The following is a 20,045-nucleotide window of genomic DNA, read 5'->3' as shown; positions in this document are numbered from 1 at the left end:
TCAAGTGTTACTTTTCTCAGAGAAATCTTACCCATTCACATCTTGTGTGATCTACCTGACCCTGCTCTGAGCACACCGTCACCATTGGCACCCTTGCTGCCATTACTGCAACACTATAAACTGAAAGAATGGTGTTGAGTGATTACAGCCAAAATGTGCTGCTTCACAGTAAACACGTCTTCTAAATGCGTACACCACGGGGACTGTGTTTTTAAATTTCCAGTGCCAAATATAATTATGTAACAAGTATCAAAGTGATACCCTGTAACAAAGGTTTTCACTAGAATAAATGTTGTGACTTGAAATTTAAACAGGTTGAAACTGTCAGGTGTACTGTTAGAGGACTATTACAGTGATTAAAAACCTAAGTCAGACTAAAATAATGATTCAAAAATTGTAAATATCTGTTTTTCTTAAAATGAACTTTAGTGTATGACCAGTATAGAATAATGAAACTTCAGTTTTTAAGTACAAATGTATAATTAGATTACATCTTTATACACATTTCATATTTTTAAGAGATTAGAAAATATCTTCCCTATAAAACTGTACAAAGTATACCATCTTGCTTATTGTAACAGTATGTTTCATAAAATACAAAATTAAACACTCTAAAGTTTATCATAATTTTATTGTAACTTAATATCAAAATTACATAAAATATAAAATTAAGCAAAATATTGATGAATTCTGTTTCTTCAGATGGTCTTCAAGAATTTCAAAACCCTTGAAGTTTGCTGAAAATAGAAAATATTCACAAAATGAAACACTTTGGAAATCTAAATTATTATATATTTCTTAATATTTAGTTTTAGTTCACTGATTTTAAAAATGCATTCATATTGTTCCAAATTGAAAAGGTGATGGAAAAATATGCCAGTCTCACACTGTTTTTGCTCCTTAGAAACAAGTATATATCCTTATAAAGCACATCCTTATAAAGACCGTCTAATCATATATATTAATGTGTTTTTATAGCACATACCCCCCCCCACTCAAGTGGTAGAATACTATGAACACTATTCTATACCTTTTTTCAATCAGATAATGTTTATAATTTAATCACTTTCATGCTTTAAAATCTAAATAAGTGAGAACTTATTTACCCTGAGGGTAAAGCAAAAACACAGGTGAGGAAAGGAGATGATACTACGGCTGCACCCAACTTTCATGCTTGTAATTGCTCTGCGGCCTCAGGTGGGCTGCACGTTTGGCTGAGCTTCCTAGCAGCTGAAGGGAAGGGAGTCTGTCAGAAGATTTACGGGCTCCCTAAGATGAATCCAAGCAGTTGCTTGGGACAGACAGATGTCTCTTGTTCTGGGACCTGTTTAAAGATCTCAATACTGGTTTTCATAGAAGGACAAGTTTTATACTCAATCTCAGTTCAGTAAGTCAGTGACAAGGTGGGACAAATATGTTCCAGGTAGACCGCCCTCAGAGGTGACTTAATCCTGGGGTCACAAAATCAAATGCCCTCAGAGGCATCCACCTCTTGACAACAAGAACTGGTGAGATTGGAGTAGATGGCTTCCTTTACCTGAAGGCATTCCAAATCATTTTTTTAAATCATTGACTTGAGAGAGAGACCAATTTGTTGTTCCCCTCATTTATGCATTCATTGGTTGATTTCTTGTATGTGCCCTGACTGGGATTGAACCCACACCCTAGGAATGTCGGAACAACATATTAACCAGTTAAGCTACCCAACCAGGGCCCAAATCAATTCTTACTTTTTGGATTCAAAGTGGGCTAGGTAAAGCTAAACACATGTAAGGCTTATTATGGGTTAAAGACCTTTATAAGAGTATCTGGTTATATTCCAAAAAGTAAGCAATGCCTGGAATACATTAAGCAAATAGCCCACACCAAGTGACTTAGCTGGTTGGAGCATCATGTCACGCACCAAAAGGTTGCAATTTCGATCCCTGGTCAGGATACATACCTGGGTTGTGGGTTCTGTCCCTGATCGGGGTGCACACAGGAGGTAACCAATCAATGTATCACTCCCATATTGATGTTTCTTGCTCTCTCCCTTCTTCTCTAAAATTAATAAATGTATCTTTGGGTGCAGATTAAAAAAAATGAATCGCCCTGGCTGGTGTGGCTCAGTGCACTGAGTGCCAGCCTGTGAACCAAAGGGTCGCCGGTTCAATTCCCAGACAGGGCACATGCCTTGGTTGCAGGCCGGGTCCCAAGTAGGGGGTGCTCGAGAGGCAACCACAGAATGATGCTTCTCTCTGTCTCTCCCTCCCTTCCCCTCTCTAAAAATAAATCTTTAAAAAAAAAAAACAATCAAATATATGTCAAAAAAATGAATCAAGTAATAAAACAGACTATCTCATAAAGTGAATGGACTTCAATCCTCTGTAAGTATATTGAGCAGCAAGAATGCTGCATAACTGTTTTTTCAAGAAATATATACAAGCCCTGGCTGCTGGTGTTGCTCAGTGGTTTGAGCGCCGGACTTCGAAGCAAAGGGTTGCCAGTTCAATTCCCAGTCAGGGCACATGCCTGGGTTGCAAGCCAGGTCCCCAGTAGGGGGAGCATGACAGACAACCACACATTGATGTTTCTCTTCCTCTCTCACTCCCTTCCCCTGTCTCTAAATATAAAATCTTTAAAAAAAAAAAATACATACAAGAAACTGTTTATCATGGATTCAGGGTTAGGAAGCAGAGGTATTATTCTTTTGAATTGTACACTTTTAGGCATTGTTTGAATATTTTATCATGTGATTGTGTTGATTTTTATTTTAATTAATTTAATTATAAATAAAAGACAATTGGGCTGTGTTCGAGCTTATATTCTCTAACAAAAAAATTGAGGGCAGTTATCTGGTTATTCGTTCTTAACTGAAGCTTTTAAAAATATCTTTGATCAACTGACATTGCATGTGAGGATGTCTGAATCCAAGGAATATAGTGTCAAAATGCATATTTATGGGCTCTAGAACTACAGAGCGAGCCACTTGCTAAATCTGGGGTAGGATCCTGGAACTTAACATTTTCAACAAGGACCTCACAGGATTCTGATGCAGGTGGATCTATGGCTTTGAAACCCACGACCCACCAGGTGATTGTTCTCGTATTTCTTCCATGACCTTCCCCCAACCCCAGCACCTCCCTGTCACCACACTTGCACCCAGCTCTTTCCAACTTCTCTGCTGCCAATTTAAGGCAGATTACCTAGGCTTTGAGACTCAACCATGTGGAGGGCAGGGCTGACCTCTGACAATACAAAACCATTAGGAGTCAGCCTATGAGAGAACTAGCCCACCTCCAGAGCTGTTCTGAGATTTCCCTCAGAAAACAGTGCCTGATCTATTCCATCACAAACATGCCATCAAGTACATATGATTCTATGTCACACAGCATGGCCACAATAACGTCAGCCTAGAACACTGCCCATGGGTCACTGCAGACATTTTTAAAAACCTCAGCACACCTACGGAACATACGACCTTTAGCAATATAGTACCAAGAAACAGTTTCTTCTACCTGTTTCTGTGGACACACTTACCTATCTTCTACTGTCTTATTGGAAGGATAATAAACTTTGAATGAAAATCCACTTCTTGGAAAAGAGCCCTTTGGGGAGAAAAATGCCTGTAAATAAACACTCAACTTCTACAGAAGAATTCATATCTTTAAAATCAAATTTCTTGGTCATGACTTTAAAGTTACAAGATGTGACTATAAAGTGATGAGGCAGATTTTTGCTTGATCTTTTCAGAGGTGTTACTGTATCTCCATTTGATGCAGCAGTCTTTCAAGCTGGCCAGACCAGTGCTAGCAGACGTGATTAGAAATGTAAGTAGGAGTGGCTCTACTTAGAGTAAGAGCTAAGCAGGACTGTGCAATGCTAAAGATGCACATGAGACACAGCCATCTTTAAGAAACCTCTCCTGCCCCTCTCCGCAGTGAAAATCTGGGTTTGATGGCCCTCCTATGCGTCCTCAAAGCCACTGAACACACACACACAACTTGCGTCCACTACTAAGCTCTAGAGCAGAGACTCTGTCCCTTCAATCTGCATGTCCCCAGCACTAACACAATGCCTCGTTCACTGCAGGCAACCATTAATGTGAACGAGTATCAAGAAGGGCTGAAGCAATGTAAGAGGCAAGTTTGGGGCCCAAAAGGTATAAATAAGGTAAAAAGATGTAATGATGGTGTAGGAAGTGGTTTACTCACCTACAAGATGAAAAGGTGGAAAAATCAGAAATAAGATGTTTTCAAAAAAAGCATTCACTATGAGAATACCCAAACTGTTCGGTTTAAATACGGATATAGCCTCACTGTGAAAGAATATTGGAATGTGAATAGAGTCTACAAAAATGAGGCCACAAATTTCAAACAATAAAATGAAATCAGTTGACTATGCTCATCCTTAGAGTAGTTCTCAGCCAAGGACCATTCTGTCCCCCAGGCACATTTGTCAACTATCCTCAGACATCTTTGATTGTTCAAATTGGGGGCTGCCTCTCGCATCCAGTGGGGGAAGCCAGGGATTCTGCTAAATACCTTACAATGCACAGCACGGTGCTCCACAATAAGGATGGGGCCCAACATGCCGATAGTTCTGTGGTTGAGAAACCCCGTCTTAGAGGAAGCAGGACATAATACGTGTGTGTTTGAAGAAGCAGTAAGCAAGAGTTAGGATGTTTCTAGAAATGACCCAGATGAAACAAAAAAGTATTAAGGTCTAAAATTCACGAGAATCCAGGAAGCACAGAGTACAAAACCTCTGGTGAAGGCATCTTGACATCAGCGGCAATGTTCATGCCGTGTTCCTTCCCTAACTTTGAAAGTCGATCATACTTCTGTAGAAATTCTGAAGCCACTTCAAGATTCTGAAGCAATTTCAAAGTTCTGGATAAAAATGAACTTTAAAATGTATCCCAATAAGAATTTCCACATTTACCAGGTTTAGATTTTGGAGGACTTGGGCAATTTCTAAAAATCAAAAGCCTTCTCAAAGGACAAGTACCATTAATATGTTTAAAGAGAATGGACACAGCGTCTTCAAGTTATTCCCAGAAAGAATCCCAAGGCAAGTTACTTTGAAGGGCAAAAATATTCATTTGGATTTATAAACTTTGGTGTATTTTTTTTTTTTTTTTTAGAAAAAGTCACATTACTTTATAGTCACATGCCATACTAAAAGTTTAAGAACTTTCTGGATATATCAAATTACTTCAGTGTTCCATTAAGAGCATTTTTCCTCCAACAGTAATTTTATTAAATGCATATTTTAAATTTAAAGAAATAACACTCTAATCATGACAAACGCTGAGGGTACAGTGTTAACTACATCCTTACTGGGTTTACGCAGAGACATTCGGTGTTGGTCAGAGTGAAAGGATCGTATTTGTCCGCGATGACAAGCAGATCAGGCACAGGGTACACTCTCAAAGCAAAATCATAAGCCCAGTACACTGGGCAGACATAGAGGGGTAGAGGAGTCAGGTGTCCTTGGGATAAGATAGTCTTTACAAACTAAAAAGAATGATACAAAACAAGCTTTAGTTCATTTGGAAAAGTTAAAACAATTAACAATTTCAAGTTAAAAATTAATTACCAAAAAGGAACTAGAAAATATAAGAAACATTAGGAGAACTTTGAATCACAGAGCTTTGGGAAACATATGAAATGAGATTAACTATGCTGTAGTTTAGGAAAAATTGACAAGTTTTCATTTAATACCATATTCCGTAAAAGCTATTTCCCCAATATTCATATTGGGGCAACTATACTTACAGCTATATAATAAACTCATACGAATTCTGTTCATCTGAAAATAATTCCATAGCTTGAATAATGCCAAGAGTAGATATGTAACCTATGTAAGCTTTAAATATTATAAAATATAGAAAATGCTCTGTACGGTCTATGGTCACACTTCTGAAAAGGGCCGCATTGAACCAGGTACTGATAATTACACATCTTGGAACCTTGAAGCTCCCAGGTAAACACTACGCATCTTCCTGATGTGGACATATCACAGAAATATTTCATAAACATGAATATCTCTTTAAAACAAATATATTTTGAAATACAATATAAGATTTATGAGTTTAAAAGCTTAACAAGAAGCTTCAATGAAATTTCCTGCTTGTTCTGGGTCTTCTTCCACCCATTAGGGGATACTTCAGTGAGAGATGAGAAACACTAACTTAGTAACAAATATTAACTTACTGACAAAAGCATGTTCAAGTTATTTTGAACCATAATATACATAAGAGAGTAAATAATCAAGTGGCTTAAAATTTTATGTAATGCGACATGTAAGATAGTTTCATAAAGAAAACTCTGAACTTACATGACTAGGAATATCCAAATTACAACTGGGAAAACGGACACAGTTTCTGCACATTTTATTCACTAAGTCTTCCCGAAAGACAATAATTTCTTGTGTACAATACTGAATTCTGAAATGAAAACAGTAGTTGAATTTGACTTCATCAGAAAAAAATAAGGTAATTTAAAAGGCAAAATATTTTATAACACAAAACCATTCCCACTGTCCATTGTTTACCACAGCAAAAATTCAATAATAATTTTTCCATTCACTCATTAGACAGTAATTCACTGAGCTCTTCAGACGTGGCTGGCACTCTAGGAATGAGCGGTCAGAACAAAAAGATCCCAGTCCTCATGAAGTTTACATTCTAATGAGAGAAGGGTGGTCAGAGAAAATAAACAATAAACACGATAATTATAAAGTATGATTACGTGTATGGGAAAATAAAACGGTTAACTGGGAACATCTGTGGGAAGAGAAGGTCTAGAAGGCTGGAGGAGACAGAAGGACCGGAACAGGTAGGGCTCACAATGAAGTCTGATTTGAGGACAGACTTGGAGGAGGTGCAAGGCGGACAGAGGAAGAACACTGCAGGCAGAGGGAACAAGTAGAGCAGAGGCTCTAAGACAGAGCATGCCTGGCACGTCCAGGGGACAGAAAAAAAGCTGTGGTAGTGACTGGACTAAGTGAGGAGGCAAAGTAGGAGGAGAGATCAGAGAGGACACGAGAGGCGTACCACGCAGGGCTCTGACTTCCACTGCAAGGATACCGGATGTTATTGAATGACATGAGGGGGGTCCCATCTTTCAGGGTCAGTAAGGGGCCTTACATTTCAAAGGATCACTCTGGCACAGTGTTAAGAATAGACTACAGAAGGTGGTAGAAGCTAGAGACCAACCAAGAGGCCCTCACAGTAACCCAGGCTAGAAGATGACAGAGGGTCACAGACATAGAGGCAGCCAGATTCTACACATATTTTGAAGTCTTCCTTAAAATTCTTGAAGGACTTCCTGAAAAACTGCATGTGAGAGAAACCCAAAGTTTTGGGCCTGAGTGACTAAAAGGATAAAGATCCTATGAACTCTGATGAAGAAGGCTACAGAGCAGGTTGGGGGCTGACAGAGGAGGAGGAAGACCAGAGGTTCAGTCCGGAGTTGTCTACTGGACACCCAGTGGAAAATGATGAGTAGGCGACTGGATACGTGAGGCTGGAGTCTGGGAGAAGGTGCGAGCTGGATACGTAAATGTGGGAGTTGTCAAACACACATGGTATTTAAAGCCATGGGGCTGGAAAGGTCCCAGCAGGAATGGATGTGGGCACAGAAGAGAAGCAAGGACTGAGGGTGTATACCCTCGGGAGAGCCTCTGATCACAGTAAGCAGCACACACAGTAAATGTGTAATCCTTTCACATTCTGCCATTGTCACTTTTCTTAAAGGATGTGTAATAAGAATATTTTATTTCTAAAAATTTTTTTATTGATTGATTTTAGAAGAAGGGGGAGAGAGAGAGGTAGAGACAGACCTTGATTTGTTGTTCCACTTTGTTATGCATTCATTGGTCGATTCTTGCATGTGCCCTGACCAGAGATCGAACCCAGAACCTTGGTGCATGGGGATTATGCGCTAACCAACTGAGATACCTGGCCCCGCTCGAAAATATCTACTTTAAAATCTCTATTAGTCAAGCTTCTAAATTCATTATTAGTGAATTATTTAAGCATAGTTAAAGTATTTTGAGAAAGCTGAAATAAAGAGAAATTTTATATTTACCTCCTAACAGTAAAAACTCAGAGACAAATTTTAAGAACTAATTTTTAAATGAAAGAAACACAAAATTGTAACATTTACCTGCAAGGATTGGTAGTAAAAACCGAAAAGGGCACTCTTTTTTTGAATTCTTTAGTAATGCTTTCAGCTAGTGGAGGCCTAAAAAAACAATTCATGTGATACAGTATATATTTTTACATTCTATAAAATTTTCCTTATTGGTACAAAAATCTGAATAAAACTTACCTTGGTAAGATGGAACCAAATCCAGGATCCTCTGGACCAGGTACAAACACAAAACGACTACTGTAGCAAAATTCAACAGAATTCATTTTTTTAAAATCTTGTAACTCTATCCAATTTTCTAAAAACACCTTATTGCCTTTAGGTAATAAATTTTAGGACATTTAAAAAACTCCATGCATTTTAATAAACGAACTACTGACAGTGTCTAGACCGCCACTGTGCAGCAGACCTCCTGCAGGGACAGGAATGTTCTGTATCTGCACCGTTCACTCACTGCGTGCTTGGCCTGTGGCCAGTGCAGCTAAATCCTACATTTTACTCAACTTTAAATTTAAAAAGACGCGTGTGGCCAGTGTCTAACTATCCTATTGAAGAATGCAGCTCTAGACTTAGAGTAAAATTACCAAGAAATTCAAAATACGTCTGAAATTGTCACTCATCCTTTTCATAGTTCTCACTCTACGCATCTAGTGCAGTGTTACACATGTTATCATGGGGTGAGGGTAATTTTACCTCTTAGCTGTACTAATTTCTTCAACATGTTCTTCTATTCCTTTTTTAATAATCACTGACATCAAACTTGAGATTCATTTTTTGTTTTTTAAAACAAAATCGTTTAAATAAAAATATAGCAGTAGAAACCATTACCTTTGGTGAATATTGGGATATTCACATATTATGTCTGCCAAAGCTTTTAGGGAATCTAAAATTTTAAAGAGATACTAAATTTAATTTGCAAATAATGCACATAAAAATCAAATTATATTTCATTAGTTACAACCTTACATCTTTTGAATAAAATTAAAACATAGATTATTGCTTATTAGTTTATACAAATGTAGAAACACTTATTCAGTAGTCCCTTAATACCTTCCAAAGCTTGAACTTGATTTTTTCCATATGGTGCAGATGAAAAATTGCCACACAGAATAAAGCAGGTTGGAGGGGCTGGTGAATAACCTAAAAATATGTGAATAAATGTGATCATTACTGGACTTCCAGCCAAGATGGAGGCACAGGTAGACATGCACAACCACTAAAAGAATTACAACTAACCTCAAAACAAAAAACACCCAGAACTGCCAGAAAATCAAAATGTATACAAGTCCAACAACCAAGGATTTAAAGAAGTCACATTCACCCAGATGTGTAGGAAGGGCACAGATGGGCGCTGGGGTGATAAGGACGCGGTACTGCGTGGACAGGCACAAAGATGCCTGGAGAGTTGACAGCAGCAGACTGGGGTGGTCCCACATTTATGTGTGGTGGGTAAAAATCGAGAGGGATACCCTGGGGAGTAAGAGATCCAGGCCCCAGGCTACACAGCGCAGCCCAGAGTTCCAGCGCTGGGAAGATAAAGCCTCACAACTTCTGGCTGTAAAAATCAGTGGGGGTTGGGGTGTCAGAAGAAACTGCCAGTTTCTCTGGAGTGTCCATTCAAAGGGCCCACACGGTCCTAGCACAAACCCACCCACTCTGGGAGTCATCACCAGGGCAGCAGCTAGAAGGGCATCAGTTTCATGCGGGAACTGGGTGAAGTGACTGGAATCAGGGCAAGTGCCCAACAAACTTTCAGAGGCCAGGCAGCAGCATTGTCCCCTCTCGACCCCTCCCACTGACACAGCACCACAAAGCGGTGAAGCAGGTTGCCCCACCCTGGTGCACACCTAATGCTCTGCCCCTTACAACTGAACAGGTGCGCTAAGACAGGGAGTCAAAGCAGCTCTACCTAGTAGACAGAAGCAAACACAGGGAGGCTGCCAACTCTAGGAGACAAAGAAACATGGCCCAAGTGAAAGAACAGAATAAAACCCCAGAAAAAGAACTAAGTGAAACAGAGATAGCCAACTTATCAGATGCAGAGTTCAAAACACTGGTGGTGATCAGGATGCTCAGAGAACTCACTGAGTACAGCAAAAACAAGGGAAGAAAAGAAGGCTACACTAAGTGAAATAAAGAAAAATCTACAGGGAACCAACAGTGGAGGGAAGGAAGCCCGAATTCAAATCAATGATTTGGAACATAAGGAAGAAATAAACATTCAACCAGAACAGAAGGAAGAAACAAGAATTCAAGAAAACAAAAAACAAAAAAAATGAGGAGAGTATATTAAGACTCTGGGACATCTCCAAAAATGCCAATATCTGAATCATAGAGAAGAGAAAGAGCAAGAAACTGAAAATTTATTTGAAAAAATAATGAAAGAAAACTTCCCTAATTTGGTGAAGGAAATAGACATACAAGTCCAGGAAGCACAGACACTCCCAAACAAGCTGGACCCAAAGAGGCCCACACCAGGACTCATCACAGTTAAAATGCCAAAGGCTAAAGATAAGGAAAGAATCTTAAAAGCAGCAAGAGAAAAGGAGACAGTTCCCTACAAAGGAGTTCTCATAAGACTATCAGCTGATTTCTCAAAAGAAACTTTGCAGGCTAGAAGAAACTGGCAAGAAGTATTCAAAGTGATGAAAACCGAGGACCTACATCCAAGATGATTCTATCCAGTAAAGCCATCATTTAGAATGGAAGGGCAGATAAAGTGCTTCCCATTGTAAAGGTCAAGTTAAAGGAGTTCATCATCACCAAGCCCTTATTATATGAAATGTTAAAGGGACTTATTTAAGAAAACGAAGATCAAAAACTATGAACAATAAAATGACAACAAACTCACAATTATCAACAACTGGACCTAAAAAACAGAAAAAAAAAACTAAGCAAACATCTAGAACAGGAACAGAATCACAGAAAGGGAGATCACATGGAGGGTTATCAGCAAGGAGTGGGTTGGGGGGAGATCGGTGGAAAAGGTATAGGGAATAAGAAGCATAAATGGTAGATACAAAATAGACAGGGGGAGATTAAGAATAGTATAAGAAATGGAGAAGCCAAAGAACTTATATGTTAAGACCCATGGACATGAACTATGGAGGGGGGAATGCTGGTTGGAGGGGGGTGCAAGGCAGAGGGCAATAAAAGGGGAGAAAAAAATGGGAAAACTAATAACATAATTAATATACTTTTTAAAAAATTGCTTTTTTTAAAGTTGCCAATATAAAAGGTGAAAATAATGCACTGTTTAAATTTGCATTTTTATTTGAATTTATGATTAAGCATCTTCTCATATGCTTGATCATTTATAAATATATTTTCTTAAGTAAATTCCTTTTCCTTACCAGGGAAAAAAATTTTAAAAATACAAGTAATAATAATAATAGGTCCATTCAGTACTTATTATGTATGTGCCTGGCCCTGCAATGTGTTGATTAATCCTCAAAGCATCCCTAGAAGCTGGAGAGATTAAGCAATCTGCCCCAGGTATTAGGCTGCAACTTAAACCCAGCTCTGTCAAACTCCACAGCCCAAGCTCTTATCCACTTTTACACTAATTCTTATATACCGTGAACACACACACATACACAGTTATTTTTCAAATGTAAAAATGTAAGTCTTTAAGATGAACTCATTTAAAGTATCTCAGTGCTGAATCAACATTTAAAAAAACCAGATTACTGTTTAAAAAGAATTTTTTTTAAGAATTTAATTTTAAAACATGACCTCTCACAATAGTTCAAAAGGAATTTAAAAAATGAAACCTACCAGAAAACATGGTGTGAAATTTTTCCAGCACCTCTGCTTGGTCTAACCAAACATCAGATATAAACACAAACATGGCATCTTTATTCTCATCCTCTAGTTGTTTCAGTTTTGCAGAAGTCTTCACAGATGTATTAGAAGGCCCTCCAAAAAAATTAATATTTCCATAGTATGCCCTAAGTAATTATAACATAATTATTATCTTCTATATTCTGTTGGAAATATTTTTATAATTTTACAAATTAACCTTCTTTCTATCTAATGAGATTTTTTTCTCCATCAATGTATATAGTACCATGAAAATGTATTATTTGTAGCAAACAACTTTATTTAAATGTTCTAAAATGAGAAAAGGAGCAATAGAACAGTAAATAAAATTCTTAATAGGCTGTATCTGTGCCTTTTAAACCTGACAAAAGCAAATACTAAAATAAATCATAATGTCCCATGTAGTTGAAAGTAAGAGAAATGGGTACTCAGTTTGAACAATATCCAATTAAAGTGCTCGCTACCTTAAATCCTAGAATTGTGAAAATTTGGAGGTATGTTAGGTCTAGCTCTTAGGGTTCAGGGCTTAGTACCTTGTGAGCACTCCAACATGGCAGCTGTTATTGTAACTGTATCTGGCATTTTCCAAAGTATGCTATTACAGTACTAATCTTGCAGTTACAGAGGAATATAGTAAGTTGATACAATTGTATGGTGACTTCAAGTAAATATATCCCCAAGCACACACCAGAGTATCACAGACAGAAGTGCCCATTAAACTGACTTCCGAATTAAGCCCAGAAGAGCCCCGATAACCCCTGCTGTCATGGTTCATGGGACATCAGTGCAAACACAGACCTGACAGCACTCTTTCTCCTAAGTTGTCAAATCTGAAAAGAAATAAATATTCAAGAAATTCTGGAAATTCTACCACCACCTTGGACTCAGAAAACATGAGTCACATGCCCTGTACCAGTGAAAGTCTGATGAAGATAGCAGTGAAGTTCTGGCAAATCTGTATTCCAAAAAGTTACAGACAAACTGTCCATAGTGGGGAGGCATTAGGCTGGTGTAAATCCCTCTGGGATGGGACCATGCTGTAGACTTAAGTGTACTTATTTATATCCCTAAAACAGTATTTTACACATAAAAATTACTTAATAAAATGTCTGTTGTTGAATCCACTCACTACCAGCAGAAAACAGCCCTTTGAATTTTATTTGGAAGGTAGCTTAAGAGAAAAGTAATTTACAATTCTAACAGGAATAAAACGATTATTTTATTTTAATGTACTTTATGATACCTCATACCAGTCTTTGGTGTACTAAACACATGCAAAACAGTTCAATTTAGAGAAAATGGCATAATTTAAGTTGAACATTATTTGGGACATTATACTGACAATCTCTTTGGTAAATTGAAGCAAATGGTAACACTCTTTGCCAGCTTCCTCAACTATACCTCTCATTCCCAAGTAGTAATTGAATCTAAAGCACTAGGAGAACAATTTTGACTGAAAAGTAAAAAGCCACAAACTAGCATTGAAAACACTCACTTAAATTCGAGCTGGCTGGATGAGGGCTTGTGTTCTCCTTAGTGTGACCAGCACTGTCCCCAAATTACTTCAAAGGAGGGGGAGCTGCGCCATAAAGGTTGCCCTGCCCGTGACCCCCAGGCGGGAAACCTGGCCTCCGCACCTGAACTGATAAAGGTATGCAGAACTAACATCTTAATCCTTACACGTGTTGAAACCTGCACCTTCACAATAGAATCTCAAGTTAGAAAGCAACTTAACCTCCCAGAGGAGCAAACTCAAATGCGAACAGGCTTCAGGAAGGAAACACAGATATCAAAGCAGTTGCCAGCTGGGGCTGACTAGATATGAGCTGGGGTGCACACACATAACCTGCCCCAAATGGGTGGTCACTGCAGTAGGGTTGTAGCCAGGTGAGAATTCAGGCATCATGTCCCCAGATCAATGGCTCAAGAGAGCTCAGAAATACAGAGTTTATGAGAAATCTCCTATTTTTAAATGTTGGAACTAACTCAAAATGTGTCTTAACACCTCAAAGGTGAAGGAAGGAAGGAAGGAAGGAAGGGAGGGAGGAAGGGAGGGAGGGAGGGAGAAAGAAAGAAAAGGAAAGAAGGAAGGAAGGAGGGAAGTGAGTGAGTGAGTGAGGGTGGGAGGAAAGAAAGAATCTGTAGACTAAATTCAACCCTTAGCCTACCAGCTACCACTTTTATTCCACCATTCAGCCTCTGCTCAGTTAGCTCAAGAGACAGGAACTCACTCCTCTCAGAGAAGGCCCTCTTGGAAATGTCTAATATTATGATACTTTCATTTATATTAATGAGCTATAGAATCTGCTTCTTTTAACTTTCACTCATTAGTTGAATACAAAAATAAGAACTTTATATTAACATGGCAATTAATTTCTCCTAAGTCTTTTCTTCTCTCTTATCTCATCAACCCTACAGACAAGTAAGACAGGCCAACTGGAATTCTTTCCCAGTTAAAAAGTACAGAGATGCTTTTGCAACTAATTGGAGTCAATCCAGTAGTTTTCAGTTGCATACAATGCCCAGTGTTCGGACTCCAATTCTCCATTGCTCTTTGCATTCTACCACAAGTCTAAGGCCTTGTAATAACTGAGGTATGATATATATACACTACCGTACATTCCTTCCTGCCAGTATTACAAAATTCCTGCAGGGTTTAAGTCAAACATGTTTGTACCTGGTAGTGCTAGAGGGTTCAGTGGGTGGAAATCCAAAGGCATTGACATGAAACACTTGATCTTCAAACCAACCTGAAAAAACATATGTAAAAAAGTCACTTTCATCTGTTCAATTCTCCTTCTTGTGTGAAAGGACAAAAGCATAAAACACACAGCAGTGAGGCCAGGCTCTCACCTCATCCCCTGCCAACTAACTACAGAAGTTGCCGTTCCCGCTGAGCTGGAGAACAACTTTAGATCCAGAGACAATCTCAGTTCCATTTAAAGAAAAAAATTAAAAAACATGAACTAGAAATAGATTCAGAATTAAAACTTCTCATTTTATTCAAAATATATGTGTCAGTAAAGAGATAAGGTACACAGAGTAGGAAATGTTTCATTTTATGACCCTATGTAAAATCTGTTTTCAACTTTATTGAGATATAATTCACATACCGTATAATCCACCTTTAAAAGTATCTAATTCAGTGGTTTTTAAATATATAACAAGTTGTACAAACATCATCACTGATTTCAGAATATTTTCATCAACCCAAAATGAAACTTGTGCCAATTAGCAGCCTGAAGAGTTATTTAAAGCTGTCGAAAGTATGCTCTCATAATGCATGTTCTCCCAATTATACCCTATTAACGCATTTTAACCAATGCAGAAATGGTTTTGCTGGAGAATGACGAGGACAGGAGAAGAGCACACTGACTTACCTTCTGCTAAGACAAAGCATGACTCTGTGTATAAACCACTGTGAAACTGGTACACCTGGTTGAGGAAAATAGTTTTATTTCTATGCTTGAGGTGGTGATAAAGTCAACATACATTCTGGGTCCACCAGAACTTCTAAATGATAAATTCAAAGACTTCCCATTTGAAAATGTGAATAGATGACACCTTAAAAAATTTTAGGTTTAAATGTCCGTATATGTGGTTCTGGGATATAACCTGGTAACTAACAGTGTAAATCATGCTCAGCATGTTATAAACTCCCTCAGTGATTTGTCTGAGTTCTCCAAATAAGAGGGAATTAAAGTATTTTTGTCAGTATTTAGGATTATGTCTCTAAATTCCAACTCCACCACCATATGAAAGTTACACTGGGAAACCAAATAGCTAAATTTGAGAATGACATATAACCAATTTCCGTAATTCACAGATTGAAAAAAAAGTAAAGGATATAGATTTTAAAAAATAAAAGTGAAGGATATAGCTTTACTGAGATCCAGTTGTACTGTTCCCGTCGGATCTTCCAGAAAAAATTTTCCCTAAAAACAAATTAAAAGACATATGTTCACGATTACATAAAAATGAATACTATGTTTAAATAATTAAAGCACTGACAATTTTGACAAAACAATATAGTAATGAGTACAGTATACCTCAAAACTCAACAATTCCTCGTCCAGGCTTTTCCATTTACTAGCCTGGTAACTTCAGACTAATCACTTCATTGAGATTCAGACTCCCAGGTACCTAAAGAATGACCACTGAAGATCAAGAGACCGCTAGAGAGACGCTTCCTGGCTGCGGTAAGAATCTCACCAGGTGGCTTCACCTAAGAGAGTCAGCAGTGTCTCCAAGGGACCAGGATGTGGTCTGAAGCTTTGCTTTTTCAGAAACTCAGTACTCTCAGTTCAACCAGAGGTCAGTAGGGGACTAATTTCAGATTATTGCGATCTGGTGGCCGGTATAAGACACTCCTTCCTGATGTCTACCAGGAAAGCAAACACAGATGGGAAGGTTACTTGTGACTGAGGTAAGAGCTTTCAGTGAGGACCAGGCTCCTCTCCTCTCTGCAGAAATGCTATATGTAACCGACATTTCATCAGTCTGAAGGGTGCACATAAAAATTTGATGCTTATTAAGTTTAACTTACCTCTTTTAACTGTGTTATCATTCCAAGAACAATTACATCTCCAATTTTTGTTGTACTGCCCAATAGGGTTTCTATTGTTTTAAGCTAAAATAAAACAAAATAAATCCTTAAAGATTAAAAATATATATTCTGGCCCTGGCCGGGTAGCTCAGTTGGTTAGAGCATCATCCTGATACACTAAGGTTGTGGGTTCAATCCTTGCTCAGGGCAAATACAAGAATCCACCAACAAATGCAACAATAAGTAGAACAACAAATCTTTGTTTCTCTTTCTCAAGATATATACATTAAAAATACATATATATATTCTTTTAAGAAACTAATCTTTTTATAAATAATTTTGTGTACATTTCAATGTTTATACCTACTTTATAGTAGAAAATCAAATAAAACTTACAAAATATAATTTCAACCTACAAAAAGCTAAACAGAATTGCTGGATGAATGGGTACATAACTTCTTATTTTTATAGAAACTGCCAGGTAGAGCTTCCTTCATCTTTACCACATAATGATATATATTGCAAAGAATGGATGTGTACTAAAGGAGAGAAGTTTTAAATATTGAGAATAAAGGCATATGTACCGGTGATCCCATCATCCCAAAACAATAACTGTTAAATTTCATACTGAAGTTCCTCTTTAAAAGCAGGAACCTAGCCCTGGCTGGTGCGGATCAGTGGACTGACCGCCTGCCTGCAAACCAGAGGGTCACCAGTTTGATTCCCCACCAGGGCACATGCCTTGGTTGCGGGGGGGCCAGGTCCCCAGGGGGGGACATGCAAGACGCAACCGCATATTGACGCTTCTCTCCCTTTCTTTCTCCCTCCCTAAAAATAAATAAATAAAAATCTTCAAAAAAATAAAATAAATAAGAAATAAATAAAAACATGAACCTAAAGCAACACAGGAGTTTAATGTACATTTAAAATAGTTTTTTACAAAATGAAATACTTAAGGATAAATATGAAAAAAATATATACTAGACCTGTGTTCTAAAACTGGGTTAGGTAAAGATTTCTTAAAAACAATGCCAAAAATATTATCCAAAAAAATAATTGTTAGTTGGACTTCAACAAATTAAGAACTTAGGTTCTTCAAAAAGACAATTAAGAGAATAAAAATACAATTTAAAGACTGGGGAAAATATTGAAATTCACATAAAACCAATCAAGCAAGCAAGCAACACAGGAGTCTAAAACTACAAGTAAGGGTTTCCCAGGACACCATTTTTGCATTCCATACAGTGAGATCACCATAGAGGTATTATAAGGGGCAGTTCAGGTACGGAAGGTGTCATCAGGGATATATAGTTAAACAGCTTAGAAAGGTTGAAAAGAACAAAATACTTAGTTAAGCCTTAAAGTCACTTTCGCAAAGAGGAGAGGAGAAATATTGCTTCCATACTATGGGTATCTGAGTTGCCATAGGAAACCTTGTGTGAGTGTGAGTGTGTGTGTGTGTGTGTGTGTGTGTGTGTGTGTGAGAGAGAGAGAGAGAGAGAGAGAGAAATAAGTAATATCAATTTCCAAAACATACTATATTTTTTTCTTGGTAGAAGTTAAAAGCAGAAAGTGTCAAATACTATAAATGTCTTGTCCTTATGGAGTCATCAAACATTAATTTGAGCATTATCTGGTATCACTGTTTTAGAATCTATCAGTTTACTCATCATGATGATTTGATCTAACTTGGTGGAGAACTGAACCTTAGAAGAGACTGGGCCTCTTCAGAACCTACTTGGAACCTTGCCGAAATGGTGGGGCCCCAACACAAGCAGCTGAGGACTATCCCCCCGTGGGTTCTGAGTGCTGGAGAAGGAAACAGCTACAGATGGACCAACAGTGATTAGGTGTGTTTCTGGGACAAGAGCGACAGTGCTGGTTGGTAATCACTTTCCGAGGTATAAGAGTATGAAGTGGAAGGCCCACAGACAGAAGAAATTGTCCCTCTCACCTCTGTTCCTCGGGTCCCCACAGCCCTGTGGCCTGTCTCATTCATTTGATGAACGCTGTTTCTTTAGTGCCCATGTAAACTTATCACTCCGACTGATACAGTCCACTGTAGCTGAACAAGTGTGTGGTGGTCACTAGAGGGAAGGGCTGGACAAGGACCAGTATTTTGGAGTAAGAGTGAGGCTGAAGGGTAATGTTGAGGGTTGGACACAAAGCCAGTACAGTATCTAACAAATGGCTCAGGAGAACCATTCGCTAGATACTAAGGAGACAGAACTAGGGATCTGTCTTGTGGCCAGAGACCATCTGGGGGTTACCACAGCCTCAGGGCCTGCCCCCAAAGGAAACTGTTGCTTTTACTGGAGGTTTGTAGGACCTAGGACACAGGGCATGGACTTTATCAACAGGCACAGGTCAGTTAGCTAGTTAAACAGTTACTAGTGGTTCATTTTCATTTAAAATTCAATAAATTAGAACAAGCAATAAATATTAAACTTATACACTTACACCCCCTAAATAACTAGGACAAGGTTCTGACCTGGAACTTGCTTCCGCTTTCATCAGGGTGAGAACCTATCACTGGAGGAGTAAACAGTTCGTGTCTGTGGGTCCTCTGTAAGAAAGAAAGATTCACATGAATTACTGAAGCACACGTTTGAAACTCAGATTCATGAAAATAGTACCCTGACAAAACACAGTCCTTAAATTTAATGTTTCTATTATCTATTCTCAAACTTGAAAATCCACATAACTGAATGTAGAAATCTAGAAATATAATTTAAAAAATGAAAATAAAATCATTTAAAACACCTTAAGTCTCTCGCGTGCCCAGTAGCAGCACACTCTGGCCTGCGGACAGGAAGACAACAAACCACGCTGCCATCCTCAGAGCAGGGCAGCCAGTGAGAGCGAGCACCGGGAGGTCACAATACAAAATAAAAAGGGGCCTTGGCAGAAGGGGCCACTTAATGAGACTCTAAATGATAAAAGACTTTGCTAGTAGGAAAGAAAAGGAGCCCGAGACAAGACACTCCGGGCAGAGGAAGGGATGTGTCACATTAAAGAGTTGTAAGAATAGAGGAGTATTTAGGAACCGTTGCAACAGGAGGTATGTGAGGCAGAATGTCAGACAAGGCAAGAGGTAAGCTGGAGCCTCTGTTTGGAAAACCCTCCCCACCCTACTGTGGGTCCGTGCAGTTTAGGTAGAGTTGGTGCCCTTTCCCCCTTCCGTAGATAGGCCGTCAAGGCCTAATGAATCTAGGTACTCCTTTGATCAGTGATTGGTTCAGGACTGAGCAAGGGCCTCAAGCTGAGCCAATAAGAAACCATGGCTAAGGTTACTAGTGCCATCTCTGTCACCTCACAACTTGTTGAAAGTAAAATGTATCTTAGAGTTGCTGGGAGACAGAAAGAGGTAGATGCCTCATGATGTTGTGCAGGCACCCGGGTCAACCCATGCCTGAAACAGGGGACCTCCAGACTTCTTTCTGTTCCAGTCAATCTGAGTTTCTGTAACCTCCAATAAAGAGCCCTGGCAGCACAGACTTTGCATGCCAAGCAAAGGAGTTTGCCTTACAGACAATGGA

At 38.7% G+C, this 20,045-nt stretch overlaps 1 protein-coding gene across 4 annotated transcripts in view; it reads right to left on the bottom strand.

The window, feature by feature from the left end:
* Window positions 1-611: 611 nt before the first annotated feature.
* The window catches only part of POLE2 (DNA polymerase epsilon 2, accessory subunit), a 28,690-nt gene continuing 9,256 nt past the window's right edge, over window positions 612-20,045 (bottom strand). Inside the window, exons 6-19 of one of the 4 annotated variants that reach the window (XM_024557476.3) lie at window positions 18,998-19,072; window positions 16,507-16,590; window positions 15,839-15,895; window positions 15,341-15,389; window positions 14,638-14,710; window positions 11,916-12,088; window positions 9,189-9,278; window positions 8,967-9,021; window positions 8,319-8,378; window positions 8,154-8,231; window positions 6,322-6,430; window positions 5,322-5,498; window positions 3,520-3,587; window positions 612-737 (exon numbers count right to left, since the gene is read on the bottom strand). In XM_024557476.3, coding sequence (XP_024413244.1) covers window positions 719-737; window positions 3,520-3,587; window positions 5,322-5,498; window positions 6,322-6,430; window positions 8,154-8,231; window positions 8,319-8,378; window positions 8,967-9,021; window positions 9,189-9,278; window positions 11,916-12,088; window positions 14,638-14,710; window positions 15,341-15,389; window positions 15,839-15,895; window positions 16,507-16,590; window positions 18,998-19,072 — 1,167 coding nt within the window. In that variant the 3' untranslated portion in view covers window positions 612-718. The remainder of the gene's footprint in view (window positions 738-3,519; window positions 3,588-5,321; window positions 5,499-6,321; window positions 6,431-8,153; window positions 8,232-8,318; window positions 8,379-8,966; window positions 9,022-9,188; window positions 9,279-11,915; window positions 12,089-14,637; window positions 14,711-15,340; window positions 15,390-15,838; window positions 15,896-16,506; window positions 16,591-18,997; window positions 19,073-20,045) is intronic. The other 3 variants (XM_045192676.3, XM_045192675.2, XM_045192674.2) reach the window with 3 other exon arrangements.

This window comes from Desmodus rotundus, chromosome 7 (genome assembly GCF_022682495.2).
Source record: "Desmodus rotundus isolate HL8 chromosome 7, HLdesRot8A.1, whole genome shotgun sequence".
Classification (NCBI taxonomy): Eukaryota; Metazoa; Chordata; class Mammalia; order Chiroptera; family Phyllostomidae; genus Desmodus; species Desmodus rotundus.
This window is presented reverse-complemented; position numbering and strand designations above follow the sequence as displayed.